We start from the raw sequence: 23,853 nt of genomic DNA on the forward strand, positions 1-23,853 counted from the left end.
TCTCTCCAGAGTCTTGTCTCCAGAACTGGATGTCCAAGTCCAGAGAAAAGAATGTGTTGCCTATGTTTTTTTTGCCTTGTTTTTCATTGGAGGGGGCCAAAAAGTCTGTAGGCATATGGAGAGATAATAGTGCATTTATTTTTCATAAATTTTTTCACTGTGAAGTCGAAACATCCACACGGCATGGAAAGAAAAGTCTATATATTATTTACACAACTAAAAATGTAAATGAGGTTGAAGTGAGAAATTAGGTACACTTAATGTGAATATTTAACCGACGAAATTCTCATTGTTCATATTTTTTACAGAAAATCACATTGCTTGGTCTCTCAAGTACAAAACTGGTGTTGTGAGAACAGATATGCACTTTTGCAACTGAATTTGATATTGTCATTCTGTTTGTTTTGGCAAACCTTAAAAACATGTAAATAATATTTGCACTTTTTTTGTCTCCAAAAAGGCCAATGTCAATTTGCATCATTAGACTTTCTTAGATGAGGAAAATCTATGACCCAATTCTCAGCATTCAATGAATTGATCCAGTTATACGAAGGGTATTAAATATTTATTCACCTTCCCTGTGATCTGTTGCCTGTACTAATTAATCTAGGGCCTGGCTTTGATGAGCTATCAAAGTATGAAAATTGTATGGTGGAAGGACATACAGTAGACCAGTGCTTCTTGGTGTCTGATCACAATATTTCCCTTCACATCTTGCGAAAGAGATGTACTGCCCGCTTACCTGATCCATTGTGCTCCATGTAAGTAAACCCAATAATATGTCAACTTTCCCTGAAAGCTTGTTCCTAACATTTAATGCTTTCCTGTATGCATCTATACCACTTTTGGAAGAATCCTGGGCAGGTGGTCAACTTGCAGTCGGTTAGCTGAAAGGAATCCATCACTGGAGGAGACCTGAGGACAGACTTACCAGGTGATACAAACAAAATCTTTTGCCATGAGTTGTATTTGTTGATAATGTATTTTTATGTGAGTTTCTGCAATCTTTGACCTTTAAAGTTTACCTGCATAATTTCAGGGTGCGCTGCTAAATTTGGAAGCATTTCACTTTACTATTGCTGACATCCAACTGGTTCAGGTAAGTGAAACAGTTACTCAATGAACATAGTGAGTCCAACAAGCCCAAAATAAAAGATGTTTACAAGTAGAGACTTTTTTGTGGTAGTGGGCTACTGGAGAAACTATGGTATAGTATCAACACATTCATGACTTGATTGTTGGCTGCAGAACAGTACATATATAAGCTATGATCAGTGAACTCCAGTGTTTCAACTGCATCTCCAAGCAGACTTTGAAAGGAAGGAAAATATAATTACAAACATATATAAAAGGCTGTTTTATACATAGGAAACAATGCTCTAGCTGGGAAAAAAAACCTTGTGAAAGTTTGACTAAAAGTGTCATTCTACAGCAGTTATTACTTATATGAAGATAAAATCAAGATTTATGTGTTCCTCATTTGGGGTCCATGCTAAGGTCTTATGTTCCTATATGCTTGAAAAGTTCTTTTCATTGTTTGATCTGTAAACAAATTAATGATTTAATAATGAAACCACAATAGGAACTGGACAGTCAGTCAAAAGTTATATTAACAGTTAGCTGTTAACCAAAAGAAATTACATAAAGATGCTGTGGTCATGTGGATTTTATTTGACATAGAAAGCTTTATTCAAGAAATAAATTAACACTGCAATTGTCTATTCAATTAATTTAAAATAATAAAGCTGAAGCTACTGACACATGCAAAATGCTCCCAGGAGACTGTCCATAACCTGTTGTTCCCTTTTCCTTTCCACAAAGTTAGGTTGTAAAAAATAGACAAATGAAAAGAGCAAAGCAAGAATCACCTTTTCTCTACACATTACACACTGTTCATAAACACTTATTTTAACACTTTAATATCCTAAAATTAAAAGCATAATAAAAACTGGATTTGTACGCCTATTTCCATTTTTATTTGAAAACAAATACAAATATAAAGAATTTTGCTACCTCAACAAATATGAATACAAATACAAATAGTGGGCTCTCTGCACATCCTCATATATTAGTTTTATTTGTGAATATTGTTTGTAGTTTTCTTAGACAATTGTAAAAATTGTACAAAAAAAAAGAAAAAGAAAAAAAAACAAGCAACAAACACATATGAAGTAATTAAACATGGTCACTTCTTACATATTTAAGATTCTTAGTAATTAAGTAAAAGGAGACATCCGTCTACCATTAATTCATAAGTTTAATAAATTGTGTTTAATATTGCAATATTCGACAGGTATTAATCAGAATTGCAAACTGAAAATTAAGCACTCACACTTAAAGTACACTGTTAAATCTTATTGCTTATGCTTCTATACTAATTCCAAAGGTAAATACACAAACGTCACACATTTTGCACTCTGAAATGAAGACATAACTTGACATTGCGACTTGTTATTGTGCTACTGATTGTTAGATACTCAGAATGAGTTAAAAAGTGTCAAAAGAATAGTTTGATTTCAGTTAAGCCATTTCTATAAATCAGGAAACTTGACATGAGGCTGGTAATGTTTAGTTTTCCTGTAATATGGGCTATCCAAACAGAACCTTCCTGTCAGTGTGATACATACCTACATTAACTATTTCAAAATGCTCATCTTATCTTGGTTTGAGTAATACAAGGGATTGAGTCAAATACTTCTTTAAGAAAAGACATTAACATTTACAGGCCTTTGTCTCATCTCTCTTCTGGGCACGGCTGCCCACAGCAGGCACAGGGAGGGCAGCAGCAGCGATAGCAGCATTGCCGGAGCTGACGGAGGAATCCACTGGATGTGTGTGGAGCTGTTTCAGTTTCTTCTACCTCCATCTGGAATGTTTGATTAGCTTTGTCACTGGTTTTCAGTGTCCTTGACACTTTGTCTTTGACCTGGAGTTTCCCAATCTCACTGAGCATCTGAACCTTAAGCTGTTGGAGCTCTGTGTGTTTTTCATCGAGTGTCTTGCAGTCTCTCTCCCAGTCACTTTGACTTGTTCCAGTTAGTCCCTGTTCCAGCTTTGTCTTCTCCAATGATTCCGTTTCTCTCTTTATCCAAGTTCTCTTAACAAACTGATTGATCACCTTTAGTCTTTTCTCCAGGTTGTTTCTCATCTCATGACCCCTGTGCTTCATCTGATCTATCTCCTTCCGTTCTGTTTTCGTATCCTTCCAGATCTTTCGCAAAAAATCTCTTTTAGACATTTTCTCATCTGTAAGATCATCTCGCTCTGCCATTGACAGATCTTCCCTTTCAGTTTTCATGTGTTCATCTTTTCTCTCAAGATCACATGTATCTTCCTTTAGCTTCTCCTTCTCACTTTCAAACTCTTTAAGTTTCTTCAGTCCCTGTTTTTTGACATCATGCTCTTGCAGCTTTTCTTTTTCTACAAACACAGTTTGAACAGCCTTATCATGTTTCATTATCAGCACAGGTTTCTCCTCTTTTTGTATCAGGTCATAATATCCAATAATCTTATTTTTCTGTTCATTAAGTTCATAACACTTGTGTTCCAGTATTTTGTTGAAATGCAGTATGTCTCCATATTTCTGCTCTAATCTGTCCATATTCTTTCTAAACTCTTCATATGTCCTTTGATTAAGCTGTTTTAGTTTGTCTCTCAGAGTTCCTATGGAGTTCATTACATTAGTGAGCTGGTCCTCTCTGATTTTCAGCTCAGGCAGTTCTTCCATTTTCTTGTGTTCAACTAAAAACCTTTCTTTCTCTTCGACATGTGTCTGCAGTTTATGTGGTTTCTCCTTTTCTTGATTTATCTCATAAAGGAGAAGATCAGTGCTTTCTTTCTTCTTTTGTAGCAACTTGTCTTTCTCTTCTTGTATATCTTGTTTATCTCGTTGTAATAAACTTGTCAGACCTTCCTTTACTTTCTCCAATATCTCAGAGTAAGATGTCACATTTTCTTTCTGTTCATCCAGAGCTGCATGCTTCTGCTCTAAAGCACTGACCAACTTCAATACAGCTTCATTGTTTTGTTCTAGTCTGTTGATTTTTGTTCTCATATCTTCACCCATCCTTTCATTGAGATGTTTGAGTTTGGCTGTCAAAGTCTCTACTGATTTCATTTTAGTCATGAGTTCATCTTCTTTCATTTTCAGCTCAGACTTTTCTCCTTCAATTCCTTCTTTCTCATTGGAAAGTATTTCTTTCTCTCTCTCAATGCCCATCTTCATCTGACTGAGTTGTTCTCTCTCTCCACTGATGTTGTTCATGGCAGCTTCAACTTCTTCCTTCTTCTTGTTGAGATCCTTCCTCAGAACTTCCAATTCTTCTATTTCTGCCAGTACAGTTTTCTCACTGGTTTGAACTTCTTGTGTTAGTCTTGTGATCTTGGTGTCCTTGAGTTCTACTTCTTCATGTTTATCTCCTTGTAATATGTCAGTTTGTTTGAGGATGTCAGACCTCATCAGTTCCACGTCCAGTTTCTCTTTCTTCATCATCTCATTCACTCTATCCAGATCCTCTCTCTGTTGTTTCAAATCATCCTTCAGATTTTCAAGATCTTGTTTTTCCATCTCAAATGTTTGCTTCCATTGATTTTCCATGTCTTCTCTTTGGATGACCATGTTTGAGAGTAAACCTGTCAGACCTTCCTTTACTTTGTCTAATGTCTCAGTGTAACATGTCATGTTTTCTTTCTGTTCATCCAGAGCTGCATGCTTCTGCTCTAAGGCACTGACCACTTTCAGTATGTCTTCATTGTTTTGTTCTAGTCTGTTGATTTTTGTTTTCATATCTTCACCCATCCTTTCATTGAGATGTTTGAGTTTGGCTCTCAGAGTTTCTACTGATGTCATTTTAGTCATGAGTTGATCTTCTTTCATTTTCAGCTCAGACTTTTCTTCTTCAATTCCTTCTTTCTCAATGAAAAGTATTTCTTTCTCTCTCTCAATGCCCATCTTCATCTGACTGAGTTGTTCTCTCTCTCCACTGATGCTGTTCATGGCAGCTTCAACTTCTTCCTTCTTCTTGTTGAGATCCTTCCTCAAAACTTCCAATTCTTCTCTTTCTGCCAGTACAGTGTTCTCACTAGTTTGCACGTCTTGTGTTAGTCTTGTGATCTTGGTTTCCTTGAGTTCTACTTCTTCGTGTTTGTCTTGCTGTAATATGTCAGTTTGTTTGAGGACATCAGATCTCATCAGCTCCAAGTCCAGTTTCTCTTTCTTCATCATCTCATTCACTCTATCCAGATCCTCTCTCTCTTGTTTCAACTCTGCCTTCAGTTTGTCAAAGTCTTGTTCAACAGTGTTCCTTGTCCTCCATTGATCTTCCATTCCTTGTATGTGTATCAACATGTTTGATATCAGACTAATCAGACCTTCTTTCTCTCTATGGAACATTTCAGTATATGCAGACATTCTGTCTTTCTTTTCATCTATGTCTCCACACCTTTGCTTCAATAAAGAGCACACTTTAAGAACTTGTTCATTGTGTTGTTCCAGTTGCTGTAATTTCTTCTTCATGTCGTTCTCCATACTTTCATTCAGCTGCCGAAGTTTTACTCTCAGAGCTTCTATAGATTTCATTTTAGTCATGAGTTGATCCTCTTCCTGTTTTTCCATTTCAGTTGAAAGCTCGTCTCCCTCCATGTCAACTTCAGTCTTGAACTGACTGAGTTGTTCTCTCTCTTCACTGATGCTTTTCATGGCAGCTTCAACGTCTTTCATCTTCTTATTGAGATCCTTTTTCAAAAGTTCAATTTCTTCTCTTTCTGCCAGTATGTTGTTCTTCCTGATTTGCAGTTCTTCTTCTTGTCTTTTTATGTCATCATCTTTGAGTTCTTGTTCTTTCTGTTTAAAGGCAATGATGTTCATGACTTCCTCCAGCTGTTCTCTACTTGTCTGAACCTGAAGGGTCAGATCTTTAATGTTGGTTTTCTCTCTGTTTATCTCATCAAACAGACTGTCTGCATATTCTTTCTTCTTTTGCAGCTCAGTATTTGTGATTTCCAGCTTGACTTTCTCTTCTTTTATATCTTGTTTATCTCGTTCTAATATGTCAGTTTGTTTGAGGATGTCAGACCTCATCAGGTCCAAGTTCAGTTTCTCTTTCTTCATCATATCATTAACTCTATCCAGATCATCTCTCTCTTGTTTCAGCTCTGCTGTCAGTTTTTCAAGATCTTCTTTTTCTATCTCAAACGTTTCTTTCAACTGATTTTCCATGTCTTCTCTCTGGATGATCATGTTTGAGAGTAAACTTGTCAGACCTTCCTTTACTTTGTCTAATGTCTCAGTGTAACATGTCATATTTTCTTTCTGTTCATCCAGAGCTGCATGCTTCTGTTCTAAAGCACTGACCAGTTTCAATACAGCTTCATTGTTTTCTTCTAGTCTGTTGACTTTTGTTTCCATATCTTCACCCATCCTTTCATTGAGATGTTTGAGTTTGGCTCTCAAAGTTTCTGCTGATGTCATTTTAGTCATGAGTTCATCTTCTTTCATTTTCAGCTCAGACTTTTCTCCTTTAATTCCTTCTTTCTCATTGAAAAGTATTTCTTTCTCTCTCTCAATGCCCATCTTCATCTGACTGAGTTGTTCTCTCTCTCCACTGATGCTGTTCATGGCAGCTTCAACTTCTTCCTTCTTCTTGTTGAGATCCTTCCTCAAAACTTCTACTTCTTCCCTTTCTGCTAGTACATTGTTCTTATTGGTTTGCAGTTCTTCTTCTTGTCTTTTTATGTCATTGTCTTTGACTTCTTGTTCTTTTTGTTTTAAGGCAATAATGTTCATGACTTTCTCCAGCAGTTCTCTACTTGTCTGAACCTGAAGGGTCAGATCTTTAATGTTGTTTTTCTCTCTGTTTATCTCATCAAACAGAGTGTCTGCATGTTCTTTCTTCCTTTGCAGGTCGGTGTTTGTGATTTCCAACTTGTCTTTCTCTTCTTTTATATCTTGTTTATCTCGTTGTAATATGTCAGTTTGTTTGAGGATGTCTGTCCGCATCAACTCCAAGTCCAGTTTCTCTTTCTTCATCATGTCATTCGCTCTATCCAGATCCTCTCTCTCTAGTTTCAGCTCTGCCTTCAGTTTGGAGAGATCTTCTTTTTCCAACAAAAGCTCTTCCTTTTGGTTTTCCATGTTGTCTCTCTGTATAACCATATCTGACAGTACACCTTTCAGACCATCCTTTCCTGTCTGTATCACTTCATTGTAAACTGTCATCTGGTCTCTCTCTTGATCGAGCTGTACAAGCTTTTGCTTCATCAGCTCATTGACTCTATCTAGATCCTCGCTCTCTTGTTTCAGCTCTTCTTTTAGGCTTTCAAGATCTTCTTTTTCCATCTCAAATGTTTGCTTCCATTGATTTTCCATGTCTTCTCTTTGGATGTTTGAGAGTAATCTTCTCAGACCTTCCTTTACTTTGTCTAATGTCTCAGTGTAACATATCATATTTTCTTTCTGTTCATCCAGAGCTGCATGCTTCTGCTCTAAGGCACTGACCAGTTTCAATACGTCTTCATTGTTTTGTTCTAGTCTGTTGATTTTTGTTTTCATATCTTCACCCATCCTCTCATTGAGATGTTTGAGTTTGGCTCTCAAAGTTTCTGCTGATTTCATTTTAGTAATGAGTTCATCTTCTTTCATTTTCAGCTCAGACTTTTCTCCCTCAATTCCTTCTCTCTCATTGAAAAGTATTTCTTTCTCTCTTTCAATGCTCATCTTCATCTGACTGAGTTGTTCTCTTTCTCCACTGATGCTGTTCATGGCAGCTTCAACTTCTTCCTTCTTCTTGTTGAGAACCCTCCTCAAAACTTCCAATTCTTCTCTTTCTGCCAGAACAGATTTCTCACTGATTTGAACTTCTTGTGTTAGTTTTGTGATCTTGGTGTCCTTGAGTTTTACTTCTTCATGTTTATCTTGTTGTAATATGTCAGTTTGTTTGAGTACATCAGACCTCGTGAAATCCAAGTCCAGTTTCTCTTTCTTCATCATGTCCTTCGCTGTATCCAGATCCTCTCTCTCTAGTTTCAAATCATCCTTCAGGTTTTCAAGATCTTCTTTTTCCATCTCAAATGTTTGCTTCCATTGATTTTCCATGTCTTCTCTTTGGATGTTTGAGAATAAACCTGTCAGACCTTCCTTTACTTTGTCTAATGTCTCAGTGTAATATGTCATATTTTCTTTCTGTTCATCCAGAGGTGCATGCTTCTGTTCTAAAGCACTGACCAGTTTCAATACAACTTCATTGTTTTGTTCTAGTCTGTTGATTTTTGTTTTCATATCTTCACCCATCCTTTCATTGAGATGTCTCAGTTTGGCTCTCAGAGTTTCTACTGATTTCATTTTAGTCAGGAGTTGATCTTCTCTCATTTTCAGCTCAGATTTTTCTCCTTCAATTCCTTCTTTCTCATTGAAAAGTATTTCTTTCTCTCTCTCAATGCCCATCTTCATCTGACTGAGTTGTTCTCTCTCTCCACTGATGCTGTTCATGGCAGCTTCAACTTCTTCCTTCTTCTTGTTGAGATCCTTCCTCAAAACTTCCAATTCTTCTCTTTCTGCCAGTAAAGTGTTCTCACTGGTTTGCACGTCTTGTGTTAGTCTAGTGATCTTGGTGTCCTTGAGTTCTACTTCTTCATGTTCATCTCGTTGTAACATGTCAGTTTGTATGGGGATGTCAGACCTCATCAGCTCCAAGTCCAGTTTCTCTTTCTTCATCATCTCATTCACTCTAACCAGATCCTCTCTCTCTTGTTTCAACTCTGCCTTCAGTTTGTCAAAGTCTTGTTCTTCAACAGTGTTCCTTGTCCTCCATTGATCTTCCATTCCTTGTATGTGTATCAATATGTTTGATATCAGACTAATCAGACCTTCTTTTTCTCTATGGAACATTTCAGTATATGCAGACATTCTGTCTTTCACTTCATCTATGTCTCCACACTTTTGTTTCAATAAAGAGCACACTTTAAGAACGTGTTCATTGTGTTGCTGCAGTTGCTGTAATTTCTTCTTCATGTCGTTCTCCATCCTTTCATTCAGCTGCTGAAGTTTTACTCTCAGAGCTTCTATAGATTTCATTTCATTCATGAGTTGATCCTCTCCCTGTTTTTCCCTTTCAGTTGAAAGCTCTTCTCTCTGCATGTCAACTTCAGTCTTCAACTGACTGAGTTGTTCTCTCTCTCCACTGATGCTGTTCATGGCAGCTTCAACTTCTTCCTTCTTCTCATTGAGATCCTTCCTCAAAAGTTCCACTTCTTCCCTTTCTGCCAGTACATTCTTCTTACTGGTTTGCAGTTCTTCTTCTTGTCTTTTTATGTCATCATCTTTGAGTTCTTGTTCTTTTTGTTTTGAGGCAATAATGTTCATGACTTTCTCCAGCTGTTCTCTACTTGTCTGAACCTGAAGGGTCAGATCTTTAATGTTGGTTTTCTCTCTGTTTATCTCATCAAACAGACTGTCTGCATGTTCTTTCTTCTTTTGCAGCTCAGTATTTGTGATTTCCAACTTGTCTTTCTCTTCTTTTATATCTTGTTTATCTCGTTGTACTATGTCAGTTTGTTTGAGGATGTCAGATCTCATCAGCTCCAAGTCCAGTTTCTCTTTCTTCATCATGTCCTTCGTTGTATCCAGATCCTCTCTCTCTAGTTTCAAATCATCCTTCAGGTTTTCAAGATCTTGTTTTTCCATCTCAAACGTTTCCTTCAACTGATTTTCCATATCTTCTTTTTGGATGATCATGGTTGAGAGTAAACTTGTCAGACCTTCCTTTACTTTGTCTAATATCTCAGTGTAACATGTCATATTTTCTTTCTGTTCATCCAGAGCTGCATGCTTCTGTTCTAAAGCACTGACCAGTTTCAATACATCTTCATTGTTTTGTTCTAGTCTGTTGACTTTTGTTTTCATATCTTCACCCATCCTTTCATTGAGATGTTTGAGTTTGGCTCTCAGAGTTTCTGCTGATTTCATTTTAGTAATGAGTTCATCTTCTTTCATTTTCAGCTCAGACTTTTCTCCTTCAATTCCTTCTCTCTCATTGAAAAGTATTTCTTTCTCTCTCTCAATGCCCATCTTCATCTGATTGAGTTGTTCTCTCTCTCCACTGATGCTGTTCATGGCAGCTTCAACTTCTTCCTTCTTCTTGTTGAGATCCTTCCTCAAAACTTCTACTTCTTCCCTTTCTGCCAGTACATTGTTCTTACCGGTTTGCAGTTCTTCTTCTTGTCTTTTTATGTCATCATCTTTGACTTCTTGTTCTTTTTGTTTTAAGGCAATAATGTTCATGACTTTCTTCAGCTGTTCTCTACTTGTCTCGACCTGAAGGGTCAGATCTTTAATGTTTGTTTTCTCTCTGTTTATCTCATCAAACAGACTGTCTGCATGTTCTTTCTTCTTTTGCAGGTCAGTGTTTGTGATTTCCAACTTGTCTTTCTCTTCCTTTATATCTTGTTTATCTCGTTGTAACATGTCAGTTTGTTTGAGGATGTCAGACCTCATCAACTCCAAGTCCAGTTTCTCTTTCTTCATCATGTCCTTCGCTGTATCCAGATCCTCTCTCTCTAGTTTCAAATCATCCTTCAGGTTTTCAAGATCTTGTTTTTCCATCTCAAACGTTTCCTTCAACTGATTTTCCATGTCTTCTCTCTGGATGATCATGTTTGAGAGTAAACTTGTCAGACCTTCCTTTACTTTGTCTAATATCTCAGTATAACATGTCATGTTTTCTTTCTGTTTATCCAGAGCTGCATGCTTCTGTTCTAAAGCACTGACCAGTTTCAATACATCTTCATTGTTTTGTTCTAGTCTGTTGACTTTTGTTTTCATATCTTCACCCATCCTTTCATTGAGATGTTTGAGTTTGGCTCTCAAAGTTTCTACTGATTTCATTTTAGTAATGAGTTCATCTTCTTTCATTTTCAGCTCAGACTTTTCTCCTTCAATTCCTTCTTTCTCATTGGAAAGTATTTCTTTCTCTCTCTCAATGCCCATCTTCATCTGATTGAGTTGTTCTCTCTCTCCACTGATGCTGTTCATGGCAGCTTCAACTTCTTCCTTCTTCTTGTTGAGATCCTTCCTCAAAACTTCTACTTCTTCCCTTTCTGCCAGTACATTGTTCTTACCGGTTTGCAGTTCTTCTTCTTGTCTTTTTATGTCATCATCTTTGACTTCTTGTTCTTTTTGTTTTAAGGCAATAATGTTCGTGACTTTTTCCAGCTGTTCTCTACTTGTCTGAACCTGAAGGGTCAGATCTTTAATGTTGGTTTTCTCTCTGTTTATCTCATCAAACAGACTGTCTGCATGTTCTTTCTTCTTTTGCAGGTCAGTGTTTGTGATTTCCAACTTGTCTTTCTCTTCCTTTATATCTTGTTTATCTCGTTGTAACATGTCAGTTTGTTTGAGGATGTCAGACCTCATCAACTCCAAGTCCATTTTCTCTTTCTTCATCATGTCCTTCGCTGTATCCAGATCCTCTCTCTCTAGTTTCAAATCATCCTTCAGGTTTTCAAGATCTTGTTTTTCCATCTCAAACGTTTCCTTCAACTGATTTTCCATGTCTTCTCTCTGGATGATCATGTTTGAGAGTAAACTTGTCAGACCTTCCTTTACTTTATCTAATATCTCAGTGTAACATGTCATGTCTTCTTTCTGTTCATCCAGAGCTGCATGCTTCTGTTCTAAAGCACTGACCAGTTTCAATACATCTTCATTGTTTTCTTCTAGTCTGTTAACTTTTGTTTTCATATCTTCACCCATTCGTTCATTGAGATGTTTGAGTTTGGCTCTCAAAGTTTCTACTGATTTCATTTTAGTAATGAGTTCATCTTCTTTCATTTTCAGCTCAGACTTTTCTCCTTCAATTCCTTCTTTCTCATTGAAAAGTATTTCTTTCTCTCTCTCAATGCCCATCTTCATCTGATTGAGTTGTTCTCTCTCTCCACTGATGCTGTTCATGGCAGCTTCAACTTCTTCCTTCTTCTTGTTGAGATCCTTCCTCAAAACTTCTACTTCTTCCCTTTCTGCCAGTACATTGTTCTTACCGGTTTGCAGTTCTTCTTCTTGTCTTTTTATGTCATCATCTTTGACTTCTTGTTCTTTTTGTTTTAAGGCAATAATGTTCATGACTTTCTTCAGCTGTTCTCTACTTGTCTCGACCTGAAGGGTCAGATCTTTAATGTTGGTTTTCTCTCTGTTTATCTCATCAAACAGACTGTCTGCATGTTCTTTCTTCTTTTGCAGGTCAGTGTTTGTGATTTCCAACTTGTCTTTCTCTTCTTTTATATCTTGTTTATCTCGTTGAAATATGTCAGTTTGTTTGCGGATGTCAGATCTCATCAGCTCCAAGTCCAGTTTCTCTTTCTCCCTCATGTCATTCGCTCTATCCAGATCCTCTCTCTCTAGTTTCTGCTCTGCCTTCAGTTTGGAGAGATCTTCTTTTTCCAACAAAACTTCTCTCTTTTGGTTTTCCATGTTGTCTCTCTGTATAACCATATCTGACAATAAACCTTTCAGACCATCCTTTCCTCTCCGTATCAATTCATTGTAAACTGTCATCTGGTCTCTCTCTTGATCGAGCTGTGCAAGATTTTGCTTCATTGCGAGGCATAACCTTTGCAAATTTTCATTGTTTTCTTCTAATCTCTCTATTTTGTTTTTCATGTCTTTACATGTCTTTTCATTCACCTCTTTGAGTTTAGCCCTCAAAGTTTCAATTGTTAATAAGTTACTCATGAGCTCATCTTCTCTCGTTTTCAGCTCAGACTGGTGTCCTTCCATTTTATCCTTCTCCTTCTCAAGTATTTCTCTGTCCATGTCAATATGAACCTTCATCTGACTGAGTTGTTCTCTCTCTCCACTGATGCTGTTCATGGCAGCTTCAACTTCTTCCTTCTTCTCATTGAGATCCTTCCTCAAAAGTTCCACTTCTTCTCTTTCTGCTAGTATGTTGTTCTTCCTGGTTTGCAGTTCTTCTTCTTGTCTTTTTATGTTGATGTCTTTGAGTTCTTGTTCTTTTTGTTTTGAGGCAATAATGTTCATGACTTTCTCCAGCTGTTCTCTACTTGTCTCAACCTGAAGGGTCAGATCTTTAATGTTGGTTTTCTCTCTGTTTATCTCATCAAACAGACTGTCTGCATGTTCTTTCTTCTTTTGCAGCTCAGTATTTGTGATTTCCAACTTGTCTTTCTCTTCTTTTATATCTTGTTTATCTCGTTGTAACATGTCAGTTTGTTTAAGGATGTCAGACCTCATCAACTCCAAGTCCATTTTCTCTTTCTTCATCATGTCCTTCGTTGTATCCAGGTCCTCTCTCTCTAGTTTCAAATCATCCTTCAGGTTTTCAAGATCTTCTTTTTCCATCTCAAACGTTTCTTTCAACTGATTTTCCATGTCTTCTCTCTGGATGATCATGTTTGAGAGTAAACCTGTCAGACCTTCCTTTACTTTGTCTAATATCTCAGTGTAACATGTCATATTTTCTTTCTGTTCATCCAGAGCTGCATGCTTCTGTTCTAAAGCACTGACCAGTTTCAATACATCTTCATTGTTTTGTTCTAGTCTGTTGACTTTTGTTTTCATATCTTCACCCATCCTTTCATTGAGATGTTTGAGTTTGGCTCTCAGAGTTTCTGCTGATTTCATTTTAGTAATGAGTTCATCTTCTTTCATTTTCAGCTCAGACTTTTCTCCTTCAATTCCTTCTCTCTCATTGAAAAGTATTTCTTTCTCTCTCTCAATGCCCATCTTCATCTGATTGAGTTGTTCTCTCTCTCCACTGATGCTGTTCATGGCAGCTTCAACTTCTTCCTTCTTCTTGTTGAGATCCTTCCTCAAAACTTCTACTTCTTCCCTTTCTGCCAGTACATTGTTCTTACCGGTTTGCAGTTCTTCTTCTTGTCTTTTTATGTCATCATCTTTGACTTCTTGTTCTTTTTGTTTTAAGGCAATAATGTTCATGACTTTCTTCAGCTGTTCTCTACTTGTCTCGACCTGAAGGGTCAGATCTTTAATGTTGGTTTTCTCTCTGTTTATCTCATCAAACAGACTGTCTGCATGTTCTTTCTTCTTTTGCAGGTCAGTGTTTGTGATTTCCAACTTGTCTTTCTCTTCCTTTATATCTTGTTTATCTCGTTGTAACATGTCAGTTTGTTTGAGGATGTCAGACCTCATCAACTCCAAGTCCATTTTCTCTTTCTTCATCATGTCCTTCACTGTATCCAGATCCTCTCTCTCTAGTTTCAAATCATCCTTCAGGTTTTCAAGATCTTGTTTTTCCATCTCAAACGTTTCCTTCAACTGATTTTCCATGTCTTCTCTCTGGATGATCATGTTTGAGAGTAAACCTGTCAGACCTTCCTTTACTTTGTCTAATATCTCAGTGTAACATGTCATATTTTCTTTCTGTTCATCCAGAGCTGCATGCTTCTGTTCTAAAGCACTGACCAGTTTCAATACATCTTCATTGTTTTGTTCTAGTCTGTTGACTTTTGTTTTCATATCTTCACCCATCCTTTCATTGAGATGTTTGAGTTTGGCTCTCAGAGTTTCTACTGATTTCATTTTAGTAATGAGTTCATCTTCTTTCATTTTCAGCTCAGACTTTTCTCCTTCAATTCCTTCTCTCTCATTGAAAAGTATTTCTTTCTCTCTCTCAATGCCCATCTTCATCTGATTGAGTTGTTCTCTCTCTCCACTGATGCTGTTCATGGCAGCTTCAACTTCTTCCTTCTTCTTGTTGAGATCCTTCCTCAAAACTTCTACTTCTTCCCTTTCTGCCAGTACATTGTTCTTACCGGTTTGCAGTTCTTCTTCTTGTCTTTTTATGTCATCATCTTTGACTTCTTGTTCTTTTTGTTTTAAGGCAATAATGGTCATGACTTTCTTCAGCTGCTCTCTACTTGTCTCGACCTGAAGGGTCAGATCTTTAATGTTGGTTTTCTCTCTGTTTATCTCATCAAACAGACTGTCTGCACGTTCTTTCTTCTTTTGCAGGTCAGTGTTTGTGATTTCCAACTTGTCTTTCTCTTCCTTTATATCTTGTTTATCTCGTTGTAACATGTCAGTTTGTTTGAGGATGTCAGACCTCATCAACTCCAAGTCCATTTTCTCTTTCTTCATCATGTCCTTCGTTGTATCCAGATCCTCTCTCTCTAGTTTCAAATCATCCTTCAGGTTTTCAAGATCTTGTTTTTCCATCTCAAACGTTTCCTTCAACTGATTTTCCATGTCTTCTCTCTGGATGATCACGTTTGAGAGTAAACTTGTCAGACCTTCCTTTACTTTGTCTAATATCTCAGTGTAACATGTCATGTTTTCTTTCTGCTTATCCAGAGCTGCATGCTTCTGTTCTAAAGCACTGACCAGTTTCAATACATCTTCATTGTTTTGTTCTAGTCTGTTGACTTTTGTTTTCATATCTTCACCCATCCTTTCATTGAGATGTTTGAGTTTGGCTCTCAGAGTTTCTGCTGATTTCATTTTAGTAATGAGTTCATCTTCTTTCATTTTCAGCTCAGACTTTTCTCCTTCAATTCCTTCTTTCTCATTGGAAAGTATTTCTTTCTCTCTCTCAATGCCCATCTTTATCTGATTGAGTTGTTCTCTCTCTCCACTGATGCTGTTCATGGCAGCTTCAACTTCTTCCTTCTTCTTGTTGAGATCCTTCCTCAAAACTTCTACTTCTTCCCTTTCTGCCAGTACATTGTTCTTACCGGTTTGCAGTTCTTCTTCTTGTCTTTTTATGTCATCATCTTTGAGTTCTTGTTCTTTTTGTTTTAAGGCAATAATGTTCATGACTTTCTCCAGCTGTTCTCTACTTGTCTGAACCTGAAGGGTCAGATCTTTAATGTTGGTTTTCTCTCTGTTTATCTCATCAAACAGACTGTCTGCATGTTCTTTCTTCTTTTGCAGGTCAGTGTTTGTGATTTCCAACTTGTCTTTCTCTTCTTTTATATCTTGTTTATCTCGTTGTAATATGTCAGTTTGTTTGCGGATGTCAGATCTCATCAGCTCCAAGTCCAGTTTCTCTTTCTCCATCATGTCATTCGCTCTATCCAGATCCTCTCTCTCTAGTTTCTGCTCTGCCTTCAGTTTGGAGAGATCTTCTTTTTCCAACAAAACTTCTCTCTTTTGGTTTTCCATGTTGTCTCTCTGTATAACCATATCTGACAATAAACCTTTCAGACCATCCTTTCCTCTCCGTATCAATTCATTGTAAACTGTCATCTGGTCTCTCTCTTGATCGAGCTGTGCAAGATTTTGCTTCATTGCGAGGCATAACCTTTGCAAATTTTCATTGTTTTCTTCTAATCTCTCTATTTTGTTTTTCATGTCTTTACATGTCTTTTCATTCACCTCTTTGAGTTTAGCCCTCAAAGTTTCAATTGTTAATAAGTTACTCATGAGCTCATCTTCTCTCGTTTTCAGCTCAGACTGGTGTCCTTCCATTTTATCCTTCTCCTTCTCAAGTATTTCTCTGTCCATGTCAATACGAACCTTCATCTGACTGAGTTGTTCTCTCTCTCCACTGATGCTGTTCATGGCAGCTTCAACTTCTTCCTTCTTCTCATTGAGATCCTTCCTCAAAAGTTCCACTTCTTCTCTTTCTGCTAGTATGTTGTTCTTCCTGGTTTGCAGTTCTTCTTCTTGTCTTTTTATGTTGATGTCTTTGAGTTCTTGTTCTTTTTGTTTTGAGGCAATAATGTTCATGACTTTCTCCAGCTGTTCTCTACTTGTCTGAACCTGAAGGGTCAGATCTTTAATGTTGGTTTTCTCTCTGTTTATCTCATCAAACAGACTGTCTGCATGTTCTTTCTTCTTTTGCAGCTCAGTATTTGTGATTTCCAACTTGTCTTTCTCTTCTTTTATATCTTGTTTATCTCGTTGTAACATGTCAGTTTGTTTGAGGATGTCAGACCTCATCAACTCCAAGTCCATTTTCTCTTTCTTCATCATGTCCTTCGTTGTATCCAGATCCTCTCTCTCTAGTTTCAAATCATCCTTCAGGTTTTCAAGATCTTCTTTTTCCATCTCAAACGTTTCCTTCAACTGATTTTCCATGTCTTCTCTCTGGATGATCATGTTTGAGAGTAAACCTGTCAGACCTTCCTTTACTTTGTCTAATATCTCAGTGTAACATGTCATATTTTCTTTCTGTTCATCCAGAGCTGCATGCTTCTGTTCTAAAGCACTGACCAGTTTCAATACATCTTCATTGTTTTGTTCTAGTCTGTTGACTTTTGTTTCCATATCTTCACCCATCCTTTCATTGAGATGTTTGAGTTTGGCTCTCAGAGTTTCTGCTGATTTCATTTTAGTAATGAGTTCATCTTCTTTCATTTTCAGCTCAGACTTTTCTCCTTCAATTCCTTCTCTCTCATTGAAAAGTATTTCTTTCTCTCTCTCAATGCCCATCTTCATCTGATTGAGTTGTTCTCTCTCTCCACTGATGCTGTTCATGGCAGCTTCAACTTCTTCCTTCTTCTTGTTGAGATCCTTCCTCAAAACTTCTACTTCTTCCCTTTCTGCCAGTACATTGTTCTTACCGGTTTGCAGTTCTTCTTCTTGTCTTTTTATGTCATCATCTTTGACTTCTTGTTCTTTTTGTTTTAAGGCAATAATGGTCATGACTTTCTTCAGCTGCTCTCTACTTGTCTCGACCTGAAGGGTCAGATCTTTAATGTTTGTTTTCTCTCTGTTTATCTCATCAAACAGACTGTCTGCACGTTCTTTCTTCTTTTGCAGGTCAGTGTTTGTGATTTCCAACTTGTCTTTCTCTTCCTTTATATCTTGTTTATCTCGTTGTAACATGTCAGTTTGTTTGAGGATGTCAGACCTCATCAACTCCAAGTCCATTTTCTCTTTCTTCATCATGTCCTTCGCTGTATCCAGATCCTCTCTCTCTAGTTTCAAATCATCCTTCAGGTTTTCAAGATCTTGTTTTTCCATCTCAAACGTTTCCTTCAACTGATTTTCCATGTCTTCTCTCTGGATGATCATGTTTGAGAGTAAACTTGTCAGACCTTCCTTTACTTTGTCTAATATCTCAGTGTAACATGTCATGTTTTCTTTCTGCTTATCCAGAGCTGCATGCTTCTGTTCTAAAGCACTGACCAGTTTCAATACAGCTTCATTGTTTTCTTCTAGTCTGTTAACTTTTGTTTTCATATCTTCACCCATCCTTTCATTGAGATGTTTGAGTTTGGCTCTCAGAGTTTCTGCTGATTTCATTTTAGTAATGAGTTCATCTTCTTTCATTTTCAGCTCAGACTTTTCTCCTTCAATTCCTTCTTTCTCATTGGAAAGTATTTCTTTCTCTCTCTCAATGCCCATCTTCATCTGATTGAGTTGTTCTCTCTCTCCACTGATGCTGTTCATGGCAGCTTCAACTTCTTCCTTCTTCTTGTTGAGATCCTTCCTCAAAACTTCTACTTCTTCCCTTTCTGCCAGTACATTGTTCTTACCGGTTTGCAGTTCTTCTTCTTGTCTTTTTATGTCATCATCTTTGAGTTCTTGTTCTTTTTGTTTTAAGGCAATAATGTTCATGACTTTCTCCAGCTGTTCTCTACTTGTCTGAACCTGAAGGGTCAGATCTTTAATGTTGGTTTTCTCTCTGTTTATCTCATCAAACAGACTGTCTGCATGTTCTTTCTTCTTTTGCAGGTCAGTGTTTGTGATTTCCAACTTGTCTTTCTCTTCTTTTATATCTTGTTTATCTCGTTGTAATATGTCAGTTTGTTTGCGGATGTCAGATCTCATCAGCTCCAAGTCCAGTTTCTCTTTCTCCATCATGTCATTCGCTCTATCCAGATCCTCTCTCTCTAGTTTCTGCTCTGCCTTCAGTTTGGAGAGATCTTCTTTTTCCAACAAAACTTCTCTCTTTTGGTTTTCCATGTTGTCTCTCTGTATAACCATATCTGACAATAAACCTTTCAGACCATCCTTTCCTCTCCGTATCAATTCATTGTAAACTGTCATCTGGTCTCTCTCTTGATCGAGCTGTGCAAGATTTTGCTTCATTGCGAGGCATAACCTTTGCAAATTTTCATTGTTTTCTTCTAATCTCTCTATTTTGTTTTTCATGTCTTTACATGTCTTTTCATTCACCTCTTTGAGTTTAGCCCTCAAAGTTTCAATTGTTAATAAGTTACTCATGAGCTCATCTTCTCTCGTTTTCAGCTCAGACTGGTGTCCTTCCATTTTATCCTTCTCCTTCTCAAGTATTTCTCTGTCCATGTCAATACGAACCTTCATCTGACTGAGTTGTTCTCTCTCTCCACTGATGCTGTTCATGGCAGCTTCAACTTCTTCCTTCTTCTCATTGAGATCCTTCCTCAAAAGTTCCACTTCTTCTCTTTCTGCTAGTATGTTGTTCTTCCTGGTTTGCAGTTCTTCTTCTTGTCTTTTTATGTTGATGTCTTTGAGTTCTTGTTCTTTTTGTTTTGAGGCAATAATGTTCATGACTTTCTCCAGCTGTTCTCTACTTGTCTGAACCTGAAGGGTCAGATCTTTAATGTTGGTTTTCTCTCTGTTTATCTCATCAAACAGACTGTCTGCATGTTCTTTCTTCTTTTGCAGCTCAGTATTTGTGATTTCCAACTTGTCTTTCTCTTCTTTTATATCTTGTTTATCTCGTTGTAACATGTCAGTTTGTTTGAGGATGTCAGACCTCATCAACTCCAAGTCCATTTTCTCTTTCTTCATCATGTCCTTCGTTGTATCCAGATCCTCTCTCTCTAGTTTCAAATCATCCTTCAGGTTTTCAAGATCTTCTTTTTCCATCTCAAACGTTTCCTTCAACTGATTTTCCATGTCTTCTCTCTGGATGATCATGTTTGAGAGTAAACCTGTCAGACCTTCCTTTACTTTGTCTAATATCTCAGTGTAACATGTCATATTTTCTTTCTGTTCATCCAGAGCTGCATGCTTCTGTTCTAAAGCACTGACCAGTTTCAATACATCTTCATTGTTTTGTTCTAGTCTGTTGACTTTTGTTTCCATATCTTCACCCATCCTTTCATTGAGATGTTTGAGTTTGGCTCTCAGAGTTTCTGCTGATTTCATTTTAGTAATGAGTTCATCTTCTTTCATTTTCAGCTCAGACTTTTCTCCTTCAATTCCTTCTCTCTCATTGAAAAGTATTTCTTTCTCTCTCTCAATGCCCATCTTCATCTGATTGAGTTGTTCTCTCTCTCCACTGATGCTGTTCATGGCAGCTTCAACTTCTTCCTTCTTCTTGTTGAGATCCTTCCTCAAAACTTCTACTTCTTCCCTTTCTGCCAGTACATTGTTCTTACCGGTTTGCAGTTCTTCTTCTTGTCTTTTTATGTCATCATCTTTGACTTCTTGTTCTTTTTGTTTTAAGGCAATAATGGTCATGACTTTCTTCAGCTGCTCTCTACTTGTCTCGACCTGAAGGGTCAGATCTTTAATGTTTGTTTTCTCTCTGTTTATCTCATCAAACAGACTGTCTGCACGTTCTTTCTTCTTTTGCAGGTCAGTGTTTGTGATTTCCAACTTGTCTTTCTCTTCCTTTATATCTTGTTTATCTCGTTGTAACATGTCAGTTTGTTTGAGGATGTCAGACCTCATCAACTCCAAGTCCATTTTCTCTTTCTTCATCATGTCCTTCGCTGTATCCAGATCCTCTCTCTCTAGTTTCAAATCATCCTTCAGGTTTTCAAGATCTTGTTTTTCCATCTCAAACGTTTCCTTCAACTGATTTTCCATGTCTTCTCTCTGGATGATCATGTTTGAGAGTAAACTTGTCAGACCTTCCTTTACTTTGTCTAATATCTCAGTGTAACATGTCATGTTTTCTTTCTGCTTATCCAGAGCTGCATGCTTCTGTTCTAAAGCACTGACCAGTTTCAATACGGCTTCATTGTTTTCCTCTAGTCTGTTGACTTTTGTTTTCATATCTTCACCCATCCTTTCATTGAGATGTTTGAGTTTGGCTCTCAGAGTTTCTGCTGATTTCATTTTAGTAATGAGTTCATCTTCTTTCATTTTCAGCTCAGACTTTTCTCCTTCAATTCCTTCTTTCTCATTGGAAAGTATTTCTTTCTCTCTCTCAATGCCCATCTTCATCTGATTGAGTTGTTCTCTCTCTCCACTGATGCTGTTCATGGCAGCTTCAACTTCTTCCTTCTTCTTGTTGAGATCCTTCCTCAAAACTTCTACTTCTTCCCTTTCTGCCAGTACATTGTTCTTACCGGTTTGCAGTTCTTCTTCTTGTCTTTTTATGTCATCATCTTTGAGTTCTTGTTCTTTTTGTTTTAAGGCAATAATGTTCATGACTTTCTCCAGCTGTTCTCTACTTGTCTGAACCTGAAGGGTCAGATCTTTAATGTTGGTTTTCTCTCTGTTTATCTCATCAAACAGACTGTCTGCATGTTCTTTCTTCTTTTGCAGGTCAGTGTTTGTGATTTCCAACTTGTCTTTCTCTTCTTTTATATCTTGTTTATCTCGTTGTAATATGTCAGTTTGTTTGCGGATGTCAGATCTCATCAGCTCCAAGTCCAGTTTCTCTTTCTCCATCATGTCATTCGCTCTATCCAGATCCTCTCTCTCTAGTTTCTGCTCTGCCTTCAGTTTGGAGAGATCTTCTTTTTCCAACAAAACTTCTCTCTTTTGGTTTTCCATGTTGTCTCTCTGTATAACCATATCTGACAATAAACCTTTCAGACCATCCTTTCCTCTCCGTATCAATTCATTGTAAACTGTCATCTGGTCTCTCTCTTGATCGAGCTGTGCAAGATTTTGCTTCATTGCGAGGCATAACCTTTGCAAATTTTCATTGTTTTCTTCTAATCTCTCTATTTTGTTTTTCATGTCTTTACATGTCTTTTCATTCACCTCTTTGAGTTTAGCCCTCAAAGTTTCAATTGTTAATAAGTTACTCATGAGCTCATCTTCTCTCGTTTTCAGCTCAGACTGGTGTCCTTCCATTTTATCCTTCTCCTTCTCAAGTATTTCTCTGTCCATGTCAATACGAACCTTCATCTGACTGAGTTGTTCTCTCTCTCCACTGATGCTGTTCATGGCAGCTTCAACTTCTTCCTTCTTCTCATTGAGATCCTTCCTCAAAAGTTCCACTTCTTCTCTTTCTGCTAGTACGTTGTTCTTCCTGGTTTGCAGTTCTTCTTCTTGTCTTTTTATGTTGATGTCTTTGAGTTCTTGTTCTTTTTGTTTTGAGGCAATAATGTTCATGACTTTCTCCAGCTGTTCTCTACTGGTCTGAACCTGAAGGGTCAGATCTTTAATGTTGGTTTTCTCTCTGTTTATCTCATCAAACAGACTGTCTGCATGTTCTTTCTTCTTTTGCAGCTCAGTATTTGTGATGTCCAACTTGTCTTTCTCTTCTTTTATATCTTGTTTATCTCGTTGTAACATGTCAGTTTGTTTGAGGATGTCAGACCTCATCAACTCCAAGTCCATTTTCTCTTTCTTCATCATGTCCTTCGTTGTATCCATATCCTCTCTCTCTAGTTTCAAATCATCCTTCAGGTTTTCAAGATCTTGTTTTTCCATCTCAAACGTTTCCTTCAACTGATTTTCCATGTCTTCTTTCTGGATGATCATGTTTGAGAGTAAACCTGTCAGACCTTCCTTTACTTTGTCTAATGTCTCAGTGTAACATGTCATATTTTCTTTCTGTTCATCCAGAACTGCATGCTTCTGTTCTAAAGCACTGACCAGTTTCAATACATCTTCATTGTTTTGTTCTAGTCTGTTAACTTTTGTTTTCATATCTTCACCCATCCTTTCATTGAGATGTTTGAGTTTGGCTCTCAGAGTTTCTGCTGATTTCATTTTAGTAATGAGTTCATCTTCTTTCATTTTCAGCTCAGACTTTTCTCCTTCAATTCCTTCTCTCTCATTGAAAAGTATTTCTTTCTCTCTCTCAATGCCCATCTTCATCTGATTGAGTTGTTCTCTCTCTCCACTGATGCTGTTCATGGCAGCTTCAACTTCTTCCTTCTTCTTGTTGAGATCCTTCCTCAAAACCTCTATTTCTTCCCTTTCTGCCAGTACATTGTTCTTACCGGTTTGCAGTTCTTCTTCTTGTCTTTTTATGTCATCATCTTTGAGTTCTTGTTCTTTTTGTTTTAAGGCAATAATGTTCATGACTTTCTTCAACTGTTCTCTACTTGTCTCGACCTGAAGGGTCAGATCTTTAATGTTGGTTTTCTCTCTGTTTATCTCATCAAACAGACTGTCTGCATGTTCTTTCTTCTTTTGCAGGTCAGTGTTTGTGATGTCCAACTTATCTTTCTCTTCCTTTATATCTTGTTTATCTTGTTGTAATATGTCAGTTTGTTTGAGGATGTCAGATCTCATCAGCTTCAAGTCCAGTTTCTCTTTCTCCATCATGTCATTCGCTCTATCCAGATCCTCTCTCTCTAGTTTCTGCTCTGCTTTCAGTCTGGAGAGATCTTCTTTTTCCAACAAAACTTCTCTCTTTTGGTTTTCCATGTTGTCTCTCTGTATAACCATATCTGACAATAAACCTTTCAGACCATCCTTTCCTCTCTGTATCAATTCATTGTAAACTGTCATCTGGTCTCTCTCTTGATCGAGCTGTGCAAGATTTTGCTTCATTGCGAGGCATAACCTTTGCAAATTTTCATTGTTTTCTTCTAATCTCTCTATTTTGTTTTTCATGTCTTTACATGTCTTTTCATTCACCTCTTTGAGTTTAGCCCTCAAAGTTTCAATTGTTAATAAGTTACTCATGAGCTCATCTTCTCTCGTTTTCAGCTCAGACTGGTGTCCTTCCATTTTATCCTTCTCCTTCTCAAGTATTTCTCTGTCCATGTCAATACGAACCTTCATCTGACTGAGTTGTTCTCTCTCTCCACTGA

At 37.4% G+C, this 23,853-nt stretch overlaps 1 protein-coding gene across 1 annotated transcript; it reads right to left on the reverse strand.

The window, feature by feature from the left end:
• Window positions 1-2,463: 2,463 nt before the first annotated feature.
• On the reverse strand, window positions 2,464-22,586 carry LOC122995757. The gene has a single exon (XM_044371121.1). It carries the CDS (start codon window positions 22,568-22,570, stop codon window positions 2,735-2,737), a length of 19,836 nt encoding a protein of 6,611 aa, XP_044227056.1. The 5' UTR covers window positions 22,571-22,586; the 3' UTR covers window positions 2,464-2,734.
• Between the last annotated feature and the right edge of the window lie 1,267 nt (window positions 22,587-23,853).

The sequence above is a fragment of the Thunnus albacares genome, chromosome 13 (genome assembly GCF_914725855.1).
Source record: "Thunnus albacares chromosome 13, fThuAlb1.1, whole genome shotgun sequence".
NCBI lineage: Eukaryota > Metazoa > Chordata > Actinopteri > Scombriformes > Scombridae > Thunnus > Thunnus albacares.

Bases quoted from the DNA above. Each gene is read 5' to 3' on its own strand.
- LOC122995757 (XM_044371121.1), bottom strand. From the start codon at position 22,570: ATGATCATCCAGAAAGAAGACATGGAAAATCAGTTGAAGGAAACGTTT.